This window comes from Pollicipes pollicipes, unplaced genomic scaffold (genome assembly GCF_011947565.3).
Source record: "Pollicipes pollicipes isolate AB1234 unplaced genomic scaffold, Ppol_2.1 Scaffold_4295;HRSCAF=5057_pilon_pilon_pilon, whole genome shotgun sequence".
Lineage (NCBI taxonomy): Eukaryota > Metazoa > Arthropoda > Thecostraca > Pollicipedomorpha > Pollicipedidae > Pollicipes > Pollicipes pollicipes.
In genome coordinates, this window is record NW_023596461.1 from 33364110 (window position 1) to 33381026 (window position 16917).

The window sequence follows — 16917 nt, forward strand, 5'->3', positions numbered from 1 at the left end:
TTTGAAATACCGTAGTCTTAGTCTAGTCTAGTCTTAAGATACTACTTAAGACGCTCTTCAAACTATGCACCGTTATTATGTAGAACGCACACAAGTTCCTTGCCCACAGCTGAGCCTACCCTCAACATTAGGCTGTCTTGAACGAAGCAAATCAGCCGAATAAAATCCAGTGCGCCCAGGAACATCATGTCCTGTCACACATTCATGCGACAGCATTACACCATGACGAAGTGTTTGCGCACTGAACCCGGCCGCAGCAGCCGTGCACTGGCCAGGTCAAGGTCAATGAAGCATCGGCATCGGCGGCGGCTCGGCCGGGCCAGATGACAGCCGCGCCCCTCCGGCGACCGAGTTTCACCCGCTTTATCTGCGCACCGACTGTCGATCAAGGGGCCATCCTGGCCAGCGGTGATGTCACATCCGGGATAGAGGTCAGCACCACGACCTCCTCCGTGTCGACCGATCGTTTCCAGGGCGGGCCGCGTCCCACGCGCCGGGGACATATTAATGAGCCTGATTAGAGAGGGGAAGACGTGCCGGCCGGCGCGCGGCGTATGAGCAACGTCGCGCGCGCAGAACGGGGCGTCCGTGCCCACCTTGCTGCTGGAGGCTGTATTGAAGCCCCTCGGGCGGCTTGAGGATCCTCAGCTTGAGCGCGTAGTTGACCATGCACGGCAGCGTGCTGCGGAAGAGCTTGGTACGCTCCGCCGGCGCCAGCTGACTGATGTACAGCTGCAGCCCGTCAAACCGACTCGGGTCCGCCGGGTCGTCGCTGGGGTCAAGGCCGACGCTGAAAGGAGCAACGCAGGCAAATTAGCCAGTCACGATGCAGCGGTTAGTTACAGCGGAACATCACGTCTTCGAACCGCGGCGCGCCGAGTTAGTCGGCCACAGAGTCCATAGGACACAAACGGTTCGAGCATGGCAGGCGTGCAGAGGCGTGTTTCGGTGCGCGCGTCACGGTGAGCATCCACTTACAAATTCAGAAATTATGTTGCACTGTCAAAAATATAACCGTCAGTTTTATCCCGACATTTTCCCATTACCCTCGGATGCATTCAGGGTGTCATCTCGCCTGCACCTTAATGTCTTATCATTCGTCATTCGCCATAGATCGGGAAGGCCGCCGCTCTGACCTACTTCCGGCCGCTCCGTGCCGACGCCAGCTGCCCACGACCTCACCGCCGCCGCCACTGCGCAGTGAACCCAACGGTCCTGCTTTCAGCGTCGGCTTAACGGCGGGTCATGAGACATACAAGCCGAGGTCAAAGCCATTTCGAATGACAATTAACCCGCAAGTCCTGTGCACTGTTCAGTAGTCTCATTTGCCTGCAACTGGAACGGCGCCGCGCGGCGTGCAGCGGCGCTTCAGTTGCTTTGCGTCCATGAGCGTGAGCGTTCCCCGCGCAACGGTCACAGGCGTATCCGAGGACAACGTCACGGGTGCGCCGTGATTGGCGCATCCCGCGCTTCCAAATGGTTCCGTTCACGCAAACAATTGAAGTGTAATCGGACGGTGATGACTTATCGCCCCTCACAAATTTCGCGGCACACACTGGCTATGTTCATAAAACGAATTCACGCACAGGACAATATATAGTCATATCGGAGGGCACGGGCACCAAGGTATGGCTATCAACCAGCTTCAAGAAGGCACCGGCACGTTATGACATGCTCATTAGAAAGCAGCCACCATTCCTTGGAATAACGAGACACCATATACGGGACCATACACCATATGTAGGTGATACAGCAAAGATGGTAAAAGTCCCTAGGCCTTGAGTAATAGTACATTTGAGACATTTCAGATCGTGGAGCTGATGCTATCACGACTTTGCTCTAATTAGGGAGCAAGCTTTGCGTAACTGCCACCGCACGAATGATTCGTACTGACACTTCGACGCTTTCGCTCAGGCCGCTGATACAGCTGGAGGGTCCCGTAATACAAAACATCTTGCGGCGGCCGGGAGAGGATAAGATCTTCACAGGCATAGGAGCGCACTTGTGCTAAAACGTCCCAAAGCCACAAATAAATTTGGCGTATCTTGACATCGAGACACGACTTGCAACACGTCTGGCGGCTGAACGGCCATGAGAGCGCCAAGGACGACTCTAAAATGCTGCCGTGTTGACGTTGGCTGCGGATGGCCAGCTGACTTGTCTCGTTTTCGGCGCGGGTCAGTGGGGCACGGGGTGACGCGTCGTCTGACGCTGTAGCTTCTCATCTCTGAATGCGGCCTCGAGCAACACATATTGCGCCTACGTGTTGATCTATGCTGTTCGCATCTTGAAGCACATTCACGAGAAGTAGTCGTCTGATGCCTTGTGCCGATTAAAACTCTTCCATCATTGGGCTCATTGGCTGATAAAGATAAGCTACCTCACATGAAATAAGACAATATGTGTCGTAAAACAACATTATATGTAAAACAAGAATATGGGCACGGCAATACCATCACGGTAATTGTTATATTGCATCGTATGCTGGGATAAAAGCGGGTTGCTTGGATGCCTCACCGGTCATCTCACGAAGTCATTCGCACGGCATTGAATAAATCGGTAGCGACAAATGCAGTGTCCACAATCCGGGTAAAGTCTACGGTAGAGCACGTGCCGCCGATCCTGGACGTTTAGATTCACTCCTCCCGGACAGACGTACCACATCTCACAGTGATGACCTCTAGATCAGGCCGTCAGCTGCATGGCAAGCCCGGACAGACACACGCATGAGGGCATATTGTGTCATGTTGCCACCGTCGGCTGCATGGCAAGCCCGGACAGACACACGCATGAGGGCATATTGTGTCATGTTGCCACCGTCGGCTGCATGGCAAGCCCGGACAGACACACGCATGAGGGCATATTGTGTCATGTTGCCACCGTCGGCTGCATGGCAAGCCCGGACAGACACACGCATGAGGGCATACTGTGTCATGTCGCCACCGTCAGCTGCATGGCAAGCCCGGACAGACACACGCATGAGGGCATATTGTGTCATGTTGCCACCGTCGGCTGCATGGCAAGCCCGGACAGACACACGCATGAGGGCATATTGTGTCATGTTGCCACCGTCAGCTGCATGGCAAGCCCGGACAGACACCCGCATGAGGGCATATTGTGTCATGTCGCCACCGTCAGCTGCATGGCAAGCCCGGACAGACACACGCATGAGGGCATACTGGGTCATGTCGCCACCGTCAGCTGCATGGCAAGCCCGGACAGACACACGCATGAGGGCATATTGTGTCATGTCGCCACCGTCGGCTGCATGGCAAGCCCGGACAGACACACGCATGAGGGCATACTGGTCATGTCTGCCACCGGGCTGCATGGCAAGCCGGACAGACACACGCATGAGGGCATATTGTGTCATGTCGCCACCGCCAGCTGCATGGCAAGCCCGGACAGACACACGCATGAGGGCATATTGTGTCATGTCGCCACCGTCAGCTCCATGGCAAGCCCGAACAGACACCCGCATGAGGGGATATTGTGTCATGTCGTTGCGGGCGTATGGGCAGGAATGGTGAAGTAATGCGCGGTGTACCACCTTGGTATACCACGAGTGATGCTGCGCGGTGTCCGAATGAGGTGGTGCCCTTATGCTTTTGACTGACAATGCTGCGCACGGGCATCGGTGTGATGCACTGGGCTAAACGCTCGCCAACCATCGTATGCGAAAAGTCATGGCTTTAGGCTTGGACGCAGGCCTAATGTTTTGTCGTGTTTATGGACAACCAGCAGGAATGATGTCGACGTCGAACAAGCTGAACAAAATGAATGCCAATAATCATACAACCCGCCAAAAGTAAGTAAAGGACACTAAATAACCATAGGGTTATAACAACAAACCCCACAACGCCACGCTGCCCAATGGTTTTCGCGATATACTGTCCAAATGGTATCATTCTCGACTACATGCACCATCGAGACCATAGTTGGTATCTCCAAACCAAACGTGTAAGCGCTCCAGGTCTATGAAATTCAACGCTTGTCCCATGCTGGTGCACGACAGGAAACAAATCCCAGACGCGGCTGCGCCACGCCCCTCTCGGCCGCTCCGACAGCCACTGGCGACTGACGGGCGACCTCTCGACCGCTCCGGCGCCCACTGGCGACTGCCGGACGACCTCTCGACCGCTCTGGTAGCCACTGGCGACTGCCGGGCGACCTCTCGACCGCTCCGTTAGCCACTGGCGACTGCCGGGCGACCTCTCGACCGCTCCGGCAGCCACTGGCGACTGCCGGGCGACCTCTCGACCGCTCCGGCAGGCACTGGCGGCTGCCGGGCGTCCTCTCGACCATTCCGGCGCCCACTGGCGACTGCCGGGCGACCTCTCGGCCATTCCGGCGCCCACTGGCGACCGCCGGGCGACCTCACGGCCGCCCTGGCATCCACTGGCGACCGCGGACGCCAGCAAGCGTGTTCGGCTTCAGAACGGCGCTGGCGAGGCGCCACAGTTGATGTTCTGTCCAGACTAGGCCCACCAAAAACTGGCTCGAGGAGCGCACCGACAATGTCTCCGTCGATAATGAGTCAAAATGCGCATTAATTACTGAGGAGCGTGAGGCGGTGCCGCACGCGAGCCCGGGTCAGAAAAACCGGCCGTGCCGCCCCCGTCGTGCACAGACAAGGACTGTTTTTACTGCAATTATATGTCGACTCGGCAGCGTTAGTTCCACAAACGCCGCGGCTGAAAAGAGGCGGGTGCCGCGTGGTGCTGTGACTGGTGGCCGCCGGCGGGGTTAGGGCGGGGAGGGGAGGGGACCTCTAGGGACTGGGGAGAGGGGAGTGACCACGGCTGTCGTGCCCTCCTCAACTTTCAACTGTAAAAGCCCCGCACGTACCTTGCCTGCCCGCGGCGCTACTATTCTGGTGGTTGAATCCGCAAGTCATAGCCGTGTCATTTTGGCTGATGCAACCCGGATTTCAAAAACGCACATCCACTACGTCCGACATTAAAGTGGTGCGGCTCCACCAGGACTCCACCTCTTCCGTGAGGTACACAGCGGCGGTGGAACTGGAGTGTTTGCAGCCGGGGAGCGGGCGGCGGCGACCAGAGAACGCCTGCTCGAGAGGCCACTTTAAGACCGACCCAAACCAATCGGCGTTTAACGTTCGAGCCCCACGACTGGGAGCGGCGGCGTGACGCAGTGGACCGACGGGTCACGGGGTGGACAGCCCGCGCGAGCCTCGCTCCATATTTCATAGTCGTTGCATTGTTTCCATGTTCGTTTCAAAGTTCCGCTCTGCAGGGTGGTGGCGACGTATGCTCACTGCACCTGTGTCGTTAAACGCTTGAAAGTGGATAGGGACCATGGCCTTCGGCTTTGCGTAACAGTACGCATGGACATGCTGGGCATCGGTATGGGTAACGTTTGATGGTTCTGACCATTCTGTGGGACGGTGGCCACGCGTATTCACTGTACAGTGCTGCTCAGGAGCCGAACGATGTCGCAAGACCGTCACGCCGAGAGTACTGTCGCGTCGAAATCACCTCTGAAGAGAGCTGCTGACTTAGTGGCTGGAGGCTCTTAATCTCTTGTTCACCGAGGCAATTCAATGATAACAAAGTTGCCAGGCACCCATGAGCGTAGATCACGCTCACCGTCAACGCATGCCGATGTTGGTTATGAAAACACTCAAAAGAGCTGTTGTGCAGCGAGCAGCCGACAGGCATTATCGTGACCGGAGGAGACTGTCATGCGGTCATGCCCTGGATGTTGAGAACAGGTCGGGAAGATCAGTGCAACAGTTGAGTGAGAACATCGCGGTAAGCGGAGCAGAACAACCTCCTTTGAACTGTCCGCCCAATGGCACGTTTGTTTGGACAGCGATGCAAACACATGCTCGTTCGCTGCGTGTGGAACGTCGGTTACGGATACATCATCCGTAGCATTGGATGGTGTACATACCAGTGGAGGAGGCGACTGGGCTGCGAATTCCTGGTCGGTGTCATGGACATCATGAAACATAAAGGCATTCTTCACGGTATGTTCGCACCCTTTTAACCCCGTGAAGAGGTACAGCCAGCATTTGGTTAGCGGCGGGAGGGAAACGGAGCTCAATGAGAAAGCATCACGAGGATTTTTCTTCATCAGGAGAAAATCTAGGGTGAAAAATTACAAAAATGCGAGCCTAAGGAGGGTGGGTTGGTGAGTGGTGGGGGTGGGAGTGGGGGGTCCAGCCCTCATTGTTGCACTTGTGGCCGTAAAACATGAATCTTTTTAATTATGTTAGTGATGCTTATGTCTGCTCGCCACTCTTGATGCCCTCCCACGCCCTCTGCTATCCTGCTATCCACGAGAGTGGAGACGCTGGCGCCGGCCGGAAAAACAGCGTCGAGTCAGACCTTGAAAAACTTTATCGGTTAGCTGTAACTGAAATCGATACAGAGCTTGATTTGAAGACTCGGACCAAACCATTTGGGCAAGAATAGTGTGCCCACACCGACCCCTTTATTATTAGAACGGTGTGTGTTTTGGTGAACGTTAACAACGGCACCGTACAGCACTTGATAGAAGGCGGTAGCTTTGCGGAATTATTAGGGGGAGTGATACATTGGGCTGAGGGATAACTCCATTTCGCACAGGACCGACAGGCTCATGTTAAAGCTGATGCATATTAGGGAGCCTGAGCCCTACCCATGTATGCAAAGTTCCCCATGCCCTGGAAACTTTCCATATCACGTCAACACTTACTCCATCAACATTTCTTGATTTGGCACATTTTACCTACCTTGACTAAATGACCTGATTCAGGATACAAAATACGAGATATGACCCAGCTAAGTTTTAAGTTGCAGAATTCTTGCAGCATCGAGTTTAAAAAACAGCGCAGAACGGTGCTTAAAATGCACATTCTACAACGGACAAACGCCAACAGCTGTAACGTCTGTCCCTCCGTTCGCTTTAACATGTGTTTGACTGGGTGTTAACACAACGCACACCCAACATACCATGTGTAAACTGGCTCTATTTCATGAGAGACAGAGACGAGCTGACACATAACCGACGACTCAAACAACTCCACTTAAAGCGGCGGAACATGTCACCGGCCGTGTGTCCAATCAACCTGGTTGACACCCGCCAAGAGCCTCACTAGCTTTGTTCTGTAAATACAGCGGCGAGCAGACACATGCAGCACCCTCTATTGAACCGAGCAGGCCTGGAGTTTATTATTGAAGTCGGTGTTCAGAAATACCGTGACCCACAGCGAGCGCTCCTTTGGGACTCCTGGCATTTGCCCGTTTGGGCCAGAACTATGAAGTTCATGCATGCCGTTCGAAAGTTGTCCGGAAACAGGGCATGAATTGCTTCAGGTTAGCAGCCGTGCTGCCGGCCAGTTCAGCCCAGAACAAGATAATGCCGCGTAGTAACTCAACTAATGGGCAGCAATTACACCGATCTTATATGACACCAGCTCCTGAGCAGAATCTGTGTAAAAAGAAAATCGATGCGAACCATCATTCGTTTAGGTACAGGTTATCGCTGCTATCTGCCCGCGCGCGTCAGATTATAGAGCTGCCAGATTAGTTGACAAAGATTCGCTGTACGTCGGCCCGATATTTCGCGACGAGAATAATACGTACACTTCGAAGAATCGGGGCTTGGGCCTCCATGAGCTGTTTTTTTTTTACCGCGCGTGTCTATCCATACATGCTTTACAGACAACGTTCAAACAGTTAACGTCGGTTGTGCTTGCGTAAACTACCAATACATGCATTGACATGGGATCACTGCTTAAGGAACATGCATTGGCAGGGACTGGCGCACTGCTTCAAAGTACCTGTATTAGCAGAGACAGGAGCGCTGCTTTAAGGTACATGCGATGGCAGGGAATGACGCATTGTTTTTAGGCATTAAAATATTATCCCCAATCTAGAACCGCGAGCCTTTTTGACGGCCAGAATCTCTTTCTCGTCCCCAAAAACGCCAATGAGACACACGCATGAACAAGCTTAGCCCTTACTTGCACAGGTTGTGCAGCTTGTGCATGACATCGATCAGCTGTTCGGCGTTGTGGGCGTCCTTGGCCCGGGCCAGGTGCCGCTGTACAGTGGCCCACGTCGGGAGGTCACAGGGGAGCAGCACCAGCGCCATCTCTGAAGCAGAGGCGCAAGGCTCGAGAGTGTGACGCAGAGCACAGCCCTCCGCAGCAGTCCGAGGGGGCACAAAGGCCGACGTGACGACGGTGCCGAACACATACCGGATCCCGAAGGTGAAACTACGAACGCCTGAACGATCGCCCGTGCTCGATGAAAACGCAGATGAGCACAGCTTGATGACTCGTGCATTGAACTGAAAACGTGGGCACATTCGGGGAACTCTAGCGCAGTTCTGACAACACGTCCGTGAAGCAAAACAAACCGCAGCCCATCACCGGGCGGCGGCAGCGCCGCACCGCCCGGCGGTCCGCCACCCACCTCATCAGAGACGGTCCCAGGGCGTCGACTCCCAGCGCGCGGCTCGCTCACAACGCGCACATTCCACCGGGGCTACACTCGCACCACCACACCGACCCGCTGCGGGCGTCACCCCTCGCGTCGATCCCGACGCAGCTCCGTCGGCGCACTGGGCCGGCCGTGCTAACGCTCACCAAAGGTCAGTGGCGGCGGCCGGCGGCGCGGCGCGCCGTCCCCGTCACGTGACACCGCGCCGCCAGCGTCGGGCGGCCGTCGACCGCGGCGTGGCGCCTCCTCCCCCTCTTCGCCGGCACCGACGGGTATTTATAGCCCGCGGCGGCGACGGCGCGCCGGCTGGAGCCGACGCCGCGCGGGGACGCGGCGCGACGCGACGCGGCTCCGCGAGCGCGGCGCGCGCGCGATTTCCGTCCCCTCACGACGCTTGTCGCCGCTCTCAGCTCTTCAAACAGCGGAAGTCGAAGGCCGGGCCCGCGTCGGAGCCGTAGTCCGAGCCCGGGTCAGAGACAGGCGAAGAGCGCGTTGACCTGTTGGAGCAAGAGAGGACGCGCCGCTCCAGTGCCTCAGCACCGCACGGCGCCCCAACCCAGGCGCCGTGTGCGCGGCCGGCGGCAAGTGCGATCGATGCCCGTCCCCAGCTGTCCGCCGCTCGTTCCGCCCGTAATCCGGCGGTTCCGCACCGATTAATCATCGGGGGGACGGGCGACCGACTCGCCCCAGTCGACGGCGACGCGGCGCCAACGCAGATAATCGACGCTGCTCGCGCGCTGAGAATGATTTCCGTCGCCTTGGGAACGGGAGATGCTGCGCCAGACAGATCAACGCGGCGCGGAGTTGGATGGCCGCTGTCAATGCTGAATCGTAAATCGGGTTTTCCTGCGTCGTGTGTACTTCGCCGTCCTTCAATCAACTAGTTTCGTCAGAGGCTTTGGTGGGATGGTGACAAGCGCCAATTGTAAGCTCCAAGGGGTCATTCGGCAGAGCTCTCAAAAGTGGAGGAGGGGGGGGGGGGGGGGGCGGAGTGAGGATGGGAGTGCAAGACCTATTGATTTCGCTCGAGCAAATTTTATTTACACGTGGGTGGATGCGTTTCACAGTATTGCGCAGCAGCACCACAAATGTTAGAATCGTACAATTCACTGATTACGCACTGCAGTGAAACCTGCCCAGGAAATGAATTGCTGGGAGGCTGGAAAGGGCCTCAAGGTTGTCGAGCACAGAGAGCAGCAGTCTGTCGATCCTGAGATCCGTGCGTGCACGCTTTGCCATGATAACTCATGATAATTTTGATGTACATTTGTGATACGCTGTTAACATGTCGTATCCCGCGAGTGTAGTTGCATTGATAGCGAACCTATCCACGTGGGTGATTCAGCAAGGTAAGGTCAGGGCCGTCGCGCCGCGGTGCATGCTGTCGATCCACGCATCGATCCGCCGGCCCACACAGGTGGGCTGGCCCTCTCCCCGCTGCAGCATACTGCTCATTTCGCTCGGACGCATTTCGCGCTCCTGTGAGGCGGGGATAGATTCCGCTCAAAATGCGATTTTGGTGTATTGGAAGCAGTCGCCACGCTAGAGGCGGCCTCACGACGTTCGCAGAGGCAACTGCAGTACGGTCAGGCACGACGCAAAATGCGACGCATTAAGTGCCGCGAGGAGAGGCAGGCCGCCGCACTGTTTCGAGTTCGTCGCCGGGGTAACGGGCGACTGTGCTTGAGTGACGGCTCGGTGGAGTTGTGAAGCCATCTGCCAGGTGTGACTTTGAATACGTGTTGCACGCCTGCAGCCATGGACCCCATCTCGTCGCGCGCGCGTGACGCACACACCTCCTGGCTATTTATCAATGTCTTGGAAGATCTATGTAAGTCGGCACCAAAACCTGCAATTGCTGGCAGCAGTGGCGTAGCTAGGATTTCGTTCAGGGGGGGGGGGGGCACATCGAGCCCTTTAAATGTAGGAGCCCCTCTTCGTCGCCACGTGAGACTTTTTGGATTTAGGATTACGAGTGCATTTCTGGGCGCGGGATCCTATATCGATGCATCGGAAGCCTTTCTTTGGATTTAAAAGTCCTAGGGGCATTGTTAACTATCAAAACGCGCTGCAGTCTTCAGCCCCGGGAGTCCCCACCACCGCCAGGAAAGAACGCAAGGCCGCCAAAGCTCCCCCTTGGCCACGCTGCTGAGTGGAGGCCATGGCTGCACGTTACGGTTGGACACACTTCCTCCCATCTCCCTCTCTCCCGTATTGTCTCGTATTGAAATGTCTCCCGTATTCCAATTCGCAGCATCACGGTCGGAGAGTGAGCCACTTAGAAGTGGCGGTAAAGCATCAACAACACAAGAGCCACAGGACAGGCATCGAGCCAGCGAATGGCAGCGCTCCGCGGTGCCAGGAAGTGCCGCTCGACCGGCGCGACCTCCGCATGACTTGGAACGCAATGGGACCGCAGAATTGAAAGAAGACCCGGCTTGGCTTTCGCGGTCAAAAGCCAGTGTGTTAAATCCCACCAACTGCCGGCCGTAAGCCGTCAATGGATGTCGCTAATTGCACGCCGGTGGTTTTTCGTTGCAGGCCCGCTAATTCATGCGGCTCGGTGAGAGCGATAAACGCACCGCAGCAGCGGCTGGTGAGCTTCCGGACCGAAACGTATCCGCCGTTGTGGCCCAGGGCTGGCACGGCGTGGCTTGGACCTGACCCCACACAGCGGTGTGGGAGGGCCGTGCCATGTCACACAGCCTCGCCAGTGTCATGCACGCTTTACATTCGCTCTTCACTCCTGAGGGGAGGTGGATTAGCTTATGGTAACAGCGTAACAGCTAACAACGTAACAGCGGTAGCGGGGCACGGCCACTTTTGATGTCGTTTTGGAGCGTTGAATTTACTGCAGACAAGGTGTGGCTGAACTCTTAAGTGCTGCATCTGTGACCGGTCGCATCCCAACGCCGACGAGACGGTGGGCGTCGCATGACCATTAGGATACGACCGGTCACTCCTGCGACTCGTTCCCTCGTGCGGAGGAGTCCAGCGGGTTCAGGCCATTTCTCACTGACGTCATAAAACCGCGCTGCCGCCATCAGTTGCAATTGTTGCGAGGGCGCGAATGACTTCCAGTAAGAGCAGAGCCACTTAAGCTGGACGACTCTGCCGCCGCTGAGTGGCGGCCCATCAGAGCGGCTGCAGTCGCGACAAAGCTGCCGACGGCGGAGTGGGCGCCCGCTGCTGACGCAGGGGTCCCAACACCGACGGCTGTGCCACTTGTGACGTCAGTACCAGTGCCGTCACGTGTGACGTCACCGCAGGCTTCTGCTGATGGCGGGCGCGACGTCGGCACAGAAACGTTCGACTGCGCGCCGATGTGAGGCTGCCGCAGGTATGCACGGAACGGAAAATGAGATCTCGCCTCAACGCGGGGACGACCGATCAACACCGTGACGTCACCGTGACGTTCGCGTCATCATCAGCTGGCGACGGCGGGCGATGTCTGTGTGGGGGTGCGCGCACCGCCAGTTACCGTCGTTGCCGTTATTGGCCAAATGTCCGGCGACGCTTACGTCATTACGACATCATACGCTATTACGTCGTGCCGCTGTGTTTCGGCGCGGTGGGCTATTGCCTCTTTCGCAGAGGTGGGTCTGGTTCAGGCGCACGCTCAGCCTCCATCCAACACGTGGTGACCCATACACGCGTCGTGCTCCCGGTACGCGCACGCGTCTAATCGGCACGCCCGACAGGCGCCACCTGTGGACAAAGGCGGGTCGGGGCGGGGGCAGGTCCGGAGCTCGTCGGTGCAGGTGGAGCGGCGAGTTGGCGCGCGCGCCTGACGTTGTGCCACAAGTGGTGTGCGACACTTGGACGTGCGTGCACGTGAGGACCGAGTGAGGGGAGTTCCATGTTCCAGGTATCATCGTCATCAACATGCAGGAACGCGTGGCGGGCGGCTTTGATCGGCGAGGGCGTTGGAATAAATGGATGGGGAATCATAGCCTACTCGTTGCGCAGTCATTCCGGCACGTAACGCATGAAGTGCCGCCATGTTGGATGGGACCCAGGGACGGAGACGAACAGGGGACACGACCGCGCTCAACACCAGCTGAGCCAATGATAGCTCGACGCCTCCTCCGGGACGAACCGCCACTCCCATTGCACAGCAGGTCAAATGTACCACTGGACTGTTCAAAGTCGCAGCAGGGCACCTTATCATTTCATCTTCCGTTCCACGAAAACTAAATACGTCCGACCATTGAGTGCACTGTAGGGACATTTCAATCTGGGGCTCATTACGGGTTATGCTGCCCGCAAAGCTTCCCGCCCAATGATGCAGATAGCCAAGCTCGTCCTTTGGAGATTGTTTCCGCACCTGATAGCGCTAATGTGATGTCATTTATGCACGCTATTCTGTCATGCCAGTCATTTATACACGCTCCTCTGTCATGCCACAGAAACATTATGTGGAATGCTCCCACACGTCCGATTAACTTTCAACCAATTACGCCTGTCCAAGCTGCAGGCCGGCGATTTGCAAATGGCTGGAATGCCAACGGGTACATTAAAGCGATCTCGCTCGAGATAAGCTACCCAAACTACAGGCACGATCTCAGCAATCCAGCAAGGTTTTGCCGCTTTATCTAGCTGTGCTTGTCTGAGCAAGATGAAACAGATCACATAAAAGTGGGCCTATCTCAGATAAGCTTACCGAATTACAGGTAAAATCTGAACGAACCACCAATTGCTTTGCGATGTTATCTATCTGAGTTTGCTTGGGCTAACCACAATCAATTATGCTATTCATTATGGCCATCAATTTGCAGACCCGGATCGGGATAAACCAATGAATAAGACCAACTAACACCATTATTTTGCAACCGCAATTCATCAGCCCAGCGCACATAAAATTAAGTTGCAGAAAACACATGTTGTAAGCCATTGTACAGACAGGTAATAAATATCAGATGTCGCGATAACATTTAGGGCGACATTTCGAAGCTTCGTTTGATGAATGCCAAGCGAACTGTCAGCGCGAATAGCTGGGCTTCACGAGGGCTACCATAGCTGGGCTACCATCAGAATATCACGACTGCTTCGTTGCAGGTAGCACCACATATTTCGCTCTGACCTTGAGCGATGCACATTTGGTTTCTGAACATATGATGGGCTGTTTGCATTTCCTTGTTTTCGGCATCGCTAAGGTACGGCCAATTTTTTACAGGGCACGACATGTTACGAATAGAAGCGAATACCATTGGCTTTCGACCAGCGTGCAAAGAAAACCACACACTATCTGCATCATGCCTGAAGAAATCGATATCGAACAGATGTGGTACGCGGTCTATCTATCCGCCGCGGGCCACGTGCTGTTTTTTGCCGTGTTCGAGTACGGTTCCTCGTGTTACGTTCGGCCTCCGCGCTCGCTCCGCACATTCGCACCAGGGAGACCAATAGAGGCGGCGTTTGAACACGCCGACCCTGCCGGAGAGGGGGGCTCTCAGTCGAGAGTCGAGAACATTCATATGTTTATTCGAGATTCGTTCGACATTCATACGGATGTTCGGACATTCACTGTTTCGGGAGACCCTATCGGTCTGGCCCACCGACGGCTCGGCGCTCGACTCCTCCGTCTTTACAAAATGTAAGCCCGGCGGAGGAATCGCCGCGAACCGACCCTTCGGCGACCCTCTGAGACCCTCTCGGCCTAGTTCAATGTCGATAGAGAGGGGGGGGGGGGGGGCCGCGTGCCGACACCGCGGCGAGCTTTACGCACGAAAACACCTTTTTCATAACAGCCCATATATAGTCGGTGAACCAATGTTTTGGATGCCATTTGCAGTCGGCCCCAACCAGCCAGTTTATGGCTGAGAGATTGCCCCGATGCTAATTGTTTACGAATCCCTGCAGGGGGCAAGCGACTCAAAAGCCGCCAGTAATCGTAACAAGTACGAATAATCCAGACAAATCTGATGATTGCTGGTGACGTCTTACTTGTCCAATGAGCTTTCCTTCTGTGAGCTGGATAATTCATGAGTACAGTTACACACCGCCGGCCGTCCGCAGAGTGCGCGTCGTCCGTCGTCCACGCGAGGCACTCCAACCACGCAGCAGGCGCTCAGTGGAATGATACGCAGCTATGTATTCACGCTACACATATGGCTCCTTGCACACAATGCAGAATAACTGCCCCGCATTTTTCGCTCTCATAGAAAAACCGTGCCGTGCCCGTCTCGGCAGCGACTGCCGCGTAGCGGCAAACGCCAACGTGATTTATCATTTCACTCACTGGGGAGCGAAGTACTAGCACAAGTGATTGAACACGACCGTCTATCGCCTTCGCACATTACGCGTAGGCCTCACAGCAGGGAGCCCAACCGGAACAAGGTTAAGGTGTTCTCCCCTTCTCTCCACGCACCCATTTCTCCGAGAGCTGAACTGAGTGTTCACTACTGGACTCGTCTGTGAAGTGTGTTGGTTGAATCGTGACTGTATTCCATATCCATCGTTATTATCAATCTTGACTTCGGTAAATGACAAGCCTCGAAATATTCGAGGTGGCTACCGCATCACACTCAACTGGACTGAACACAGCCCCCGCACTTCCATGAAAGAGGCGCACACCCGACGAGTGGCGCGTGTGTATTGCACGATGACGTCAGCACGACGGCCATCACGCCGGTGACGACACAACTGACATGGTGACGAGCGGGGTACAAGAGCATCACGAGGCGTGCTTCGGCAGCCGCCCAGAGGATCCCACGCTGACCACGAGGGGCGACAACAGCGCGCATCCAGCATACATCACTCGCCCAGCAGGTAGCCCTGACAAGCGGGCGTACCATCGCTGTGTATATCCGCAGGATTGACCATGAATGCCCACGGGGCAATGTAGCAGCAACGCAGCAGTGCAGCATCGATTATAGAACCAACGCCTTCACACCGTCGCCGCTCACAACCACTCCAGGCCCGAGCACCCCGACCCTTGACTGCCCTGCCGTTGTCCTAGAGATGTGGTCGGGTCCGCGTCCGCCGGCACCGCACCCAACATCACCGGCAGCCTGTCTGGTGCCGCGCAGGCCGCCGACGGTAACACGGCAGCACGGCGTGCAGCGCGGTAAGGAGCACACCTCCCGCGGGTGAGGGGCGCACCTCCCGCAGGTGAAGAGCACACCTCCGCAGGTGAGGGGCACACCTCCCGCAGGTGAGGAGCACACCTCCCGCAGGTGAAGAACACACTTCCCGCGGGTAAGATGAGGGGCACTCCCCCAGCGGGTAAGGGGCACACCTCCCGGGGTGAGAGGCACACCTCCCGCAGGTGAGGAACACAGTCCCCGCGGGTGAGGGGCACTCCCCGGCGGGTAAGGGGCACACCTCCCGGGGTGAGAGGCACACCTCCCGCAGGTGAGGAACACAGTCCCCGCAGGTGAGGGGCACTCCCCGGCGGGTAAGGGGCACTCCCCGGCGGGTAAGGGGCACTCCCCGGCGGGTAAGGGGCACACCTCCCGGGGTGAGAGGCACACCTCCCGCAGGTGAAGAGCGCACCTCCTGCGGGTGGGGAGCACACTTCCCGCAGGTGAGGGGCACTCCCCCAGCGGGTAAGGGGCACACCTCCCGGGGTGAGAGGCACACCTCCCGCGAGTGAGGGGCCCACCTCCCGCAGGTGACTGGCACACCTCCCGCGGGTGGGGAGCACACCTCCCGCCGGTGAGGGGCACACCTTCCACCGTGACAGGTGAACGGAGGCCGGGAGTTCGTATCGCCATCGAACGTGGCGCAGCGCGCCGGCTGCCGCCCCGCCGACGCCTCTCCGCTCGACGCCGTCTCCACCAACCAGCGTACAGACAGTGCGGGGTGATGATCCTCACAGTGACGGTAAAGCTTGTAACAAATCATAACATAATGATGATGATGATGAAGATGACGATGGCTTGCCACTTCGGCGGACATGAACATACGACGATGACAGCCGCGACGTTGATGACGCACCGTGATGACAACGGCCGCCACAGCGCGATGGGGATGACGCCGGCAGGCATCACTGCTGGGGCGCCATGCTGAGGCTGGAGACGGCGCTGAGGGACGCGGCGCTGGAGAACGGTGGCAGTGGCGCGCCCAGGCTCACCTGTCGGGAGCATGCGTCGTCAGTACTGGGGCGGCGATAAAGAAAGAGGGCAAAGGCTCGCCCAGGCTCACCCGTGGGGGATACGTTATAGGTACGTATACGTATAGGCAGTGGCGCACCCAGGCTCGCATGTCGGGGATACGTTGTCGGTACAGGGGCGGCAGTGGCGCATCCAGGCTCGCATGTCGGGGATACGTTGTCGGTACAGGGGCGGCAGTGGCGCACCCAGGCTCGCATGTCGGGGATACGTTGTCGATACAGGGGCGGCAGTGGCGCAACCAGGCTCGCCTGCCGGGGATACGTTATCGGTACAGGGGCGGCAGTGGCGCACCGAGGCTCGCATGTCGGGGATACGTTATCGGTACAGGGGCGGCAGTGGCGCATCCA

The 16917-nt window shown here is 56.9% G+C and overlaps 1 protein-coding gene across 1 annotated transcript in view; it reads right to left on the bottom strand.

Moving 5' to 3' along the window:
* Positions 1-8583, bottom strand: part of LOC119096793 (uncharacterized) — a 67787-nt gene extending 59204 nt beyond the window's left edge. Inside the window, exons 1-3 of the mRNA XM_037219729.1 lie at positions 8427-8583; positions 7973-8105; positions 597-790 (exon numbers count right to left, since the gene is read on the bottom strand). Of these exons, the coding sequence (XP_037075624.1) occupies positions 597-790; positions 7973-8103 (325 nt within the window). The 5' untranslated portion in view covers positions 8104-8105; positions 8427-8583. The remainder of the gene's footprint in view (positions 1-596; positions 791-7972; positions 8106-8426) is intronic.
* Positions 8584-16917: the final 8334 nt, after the last annotated feature.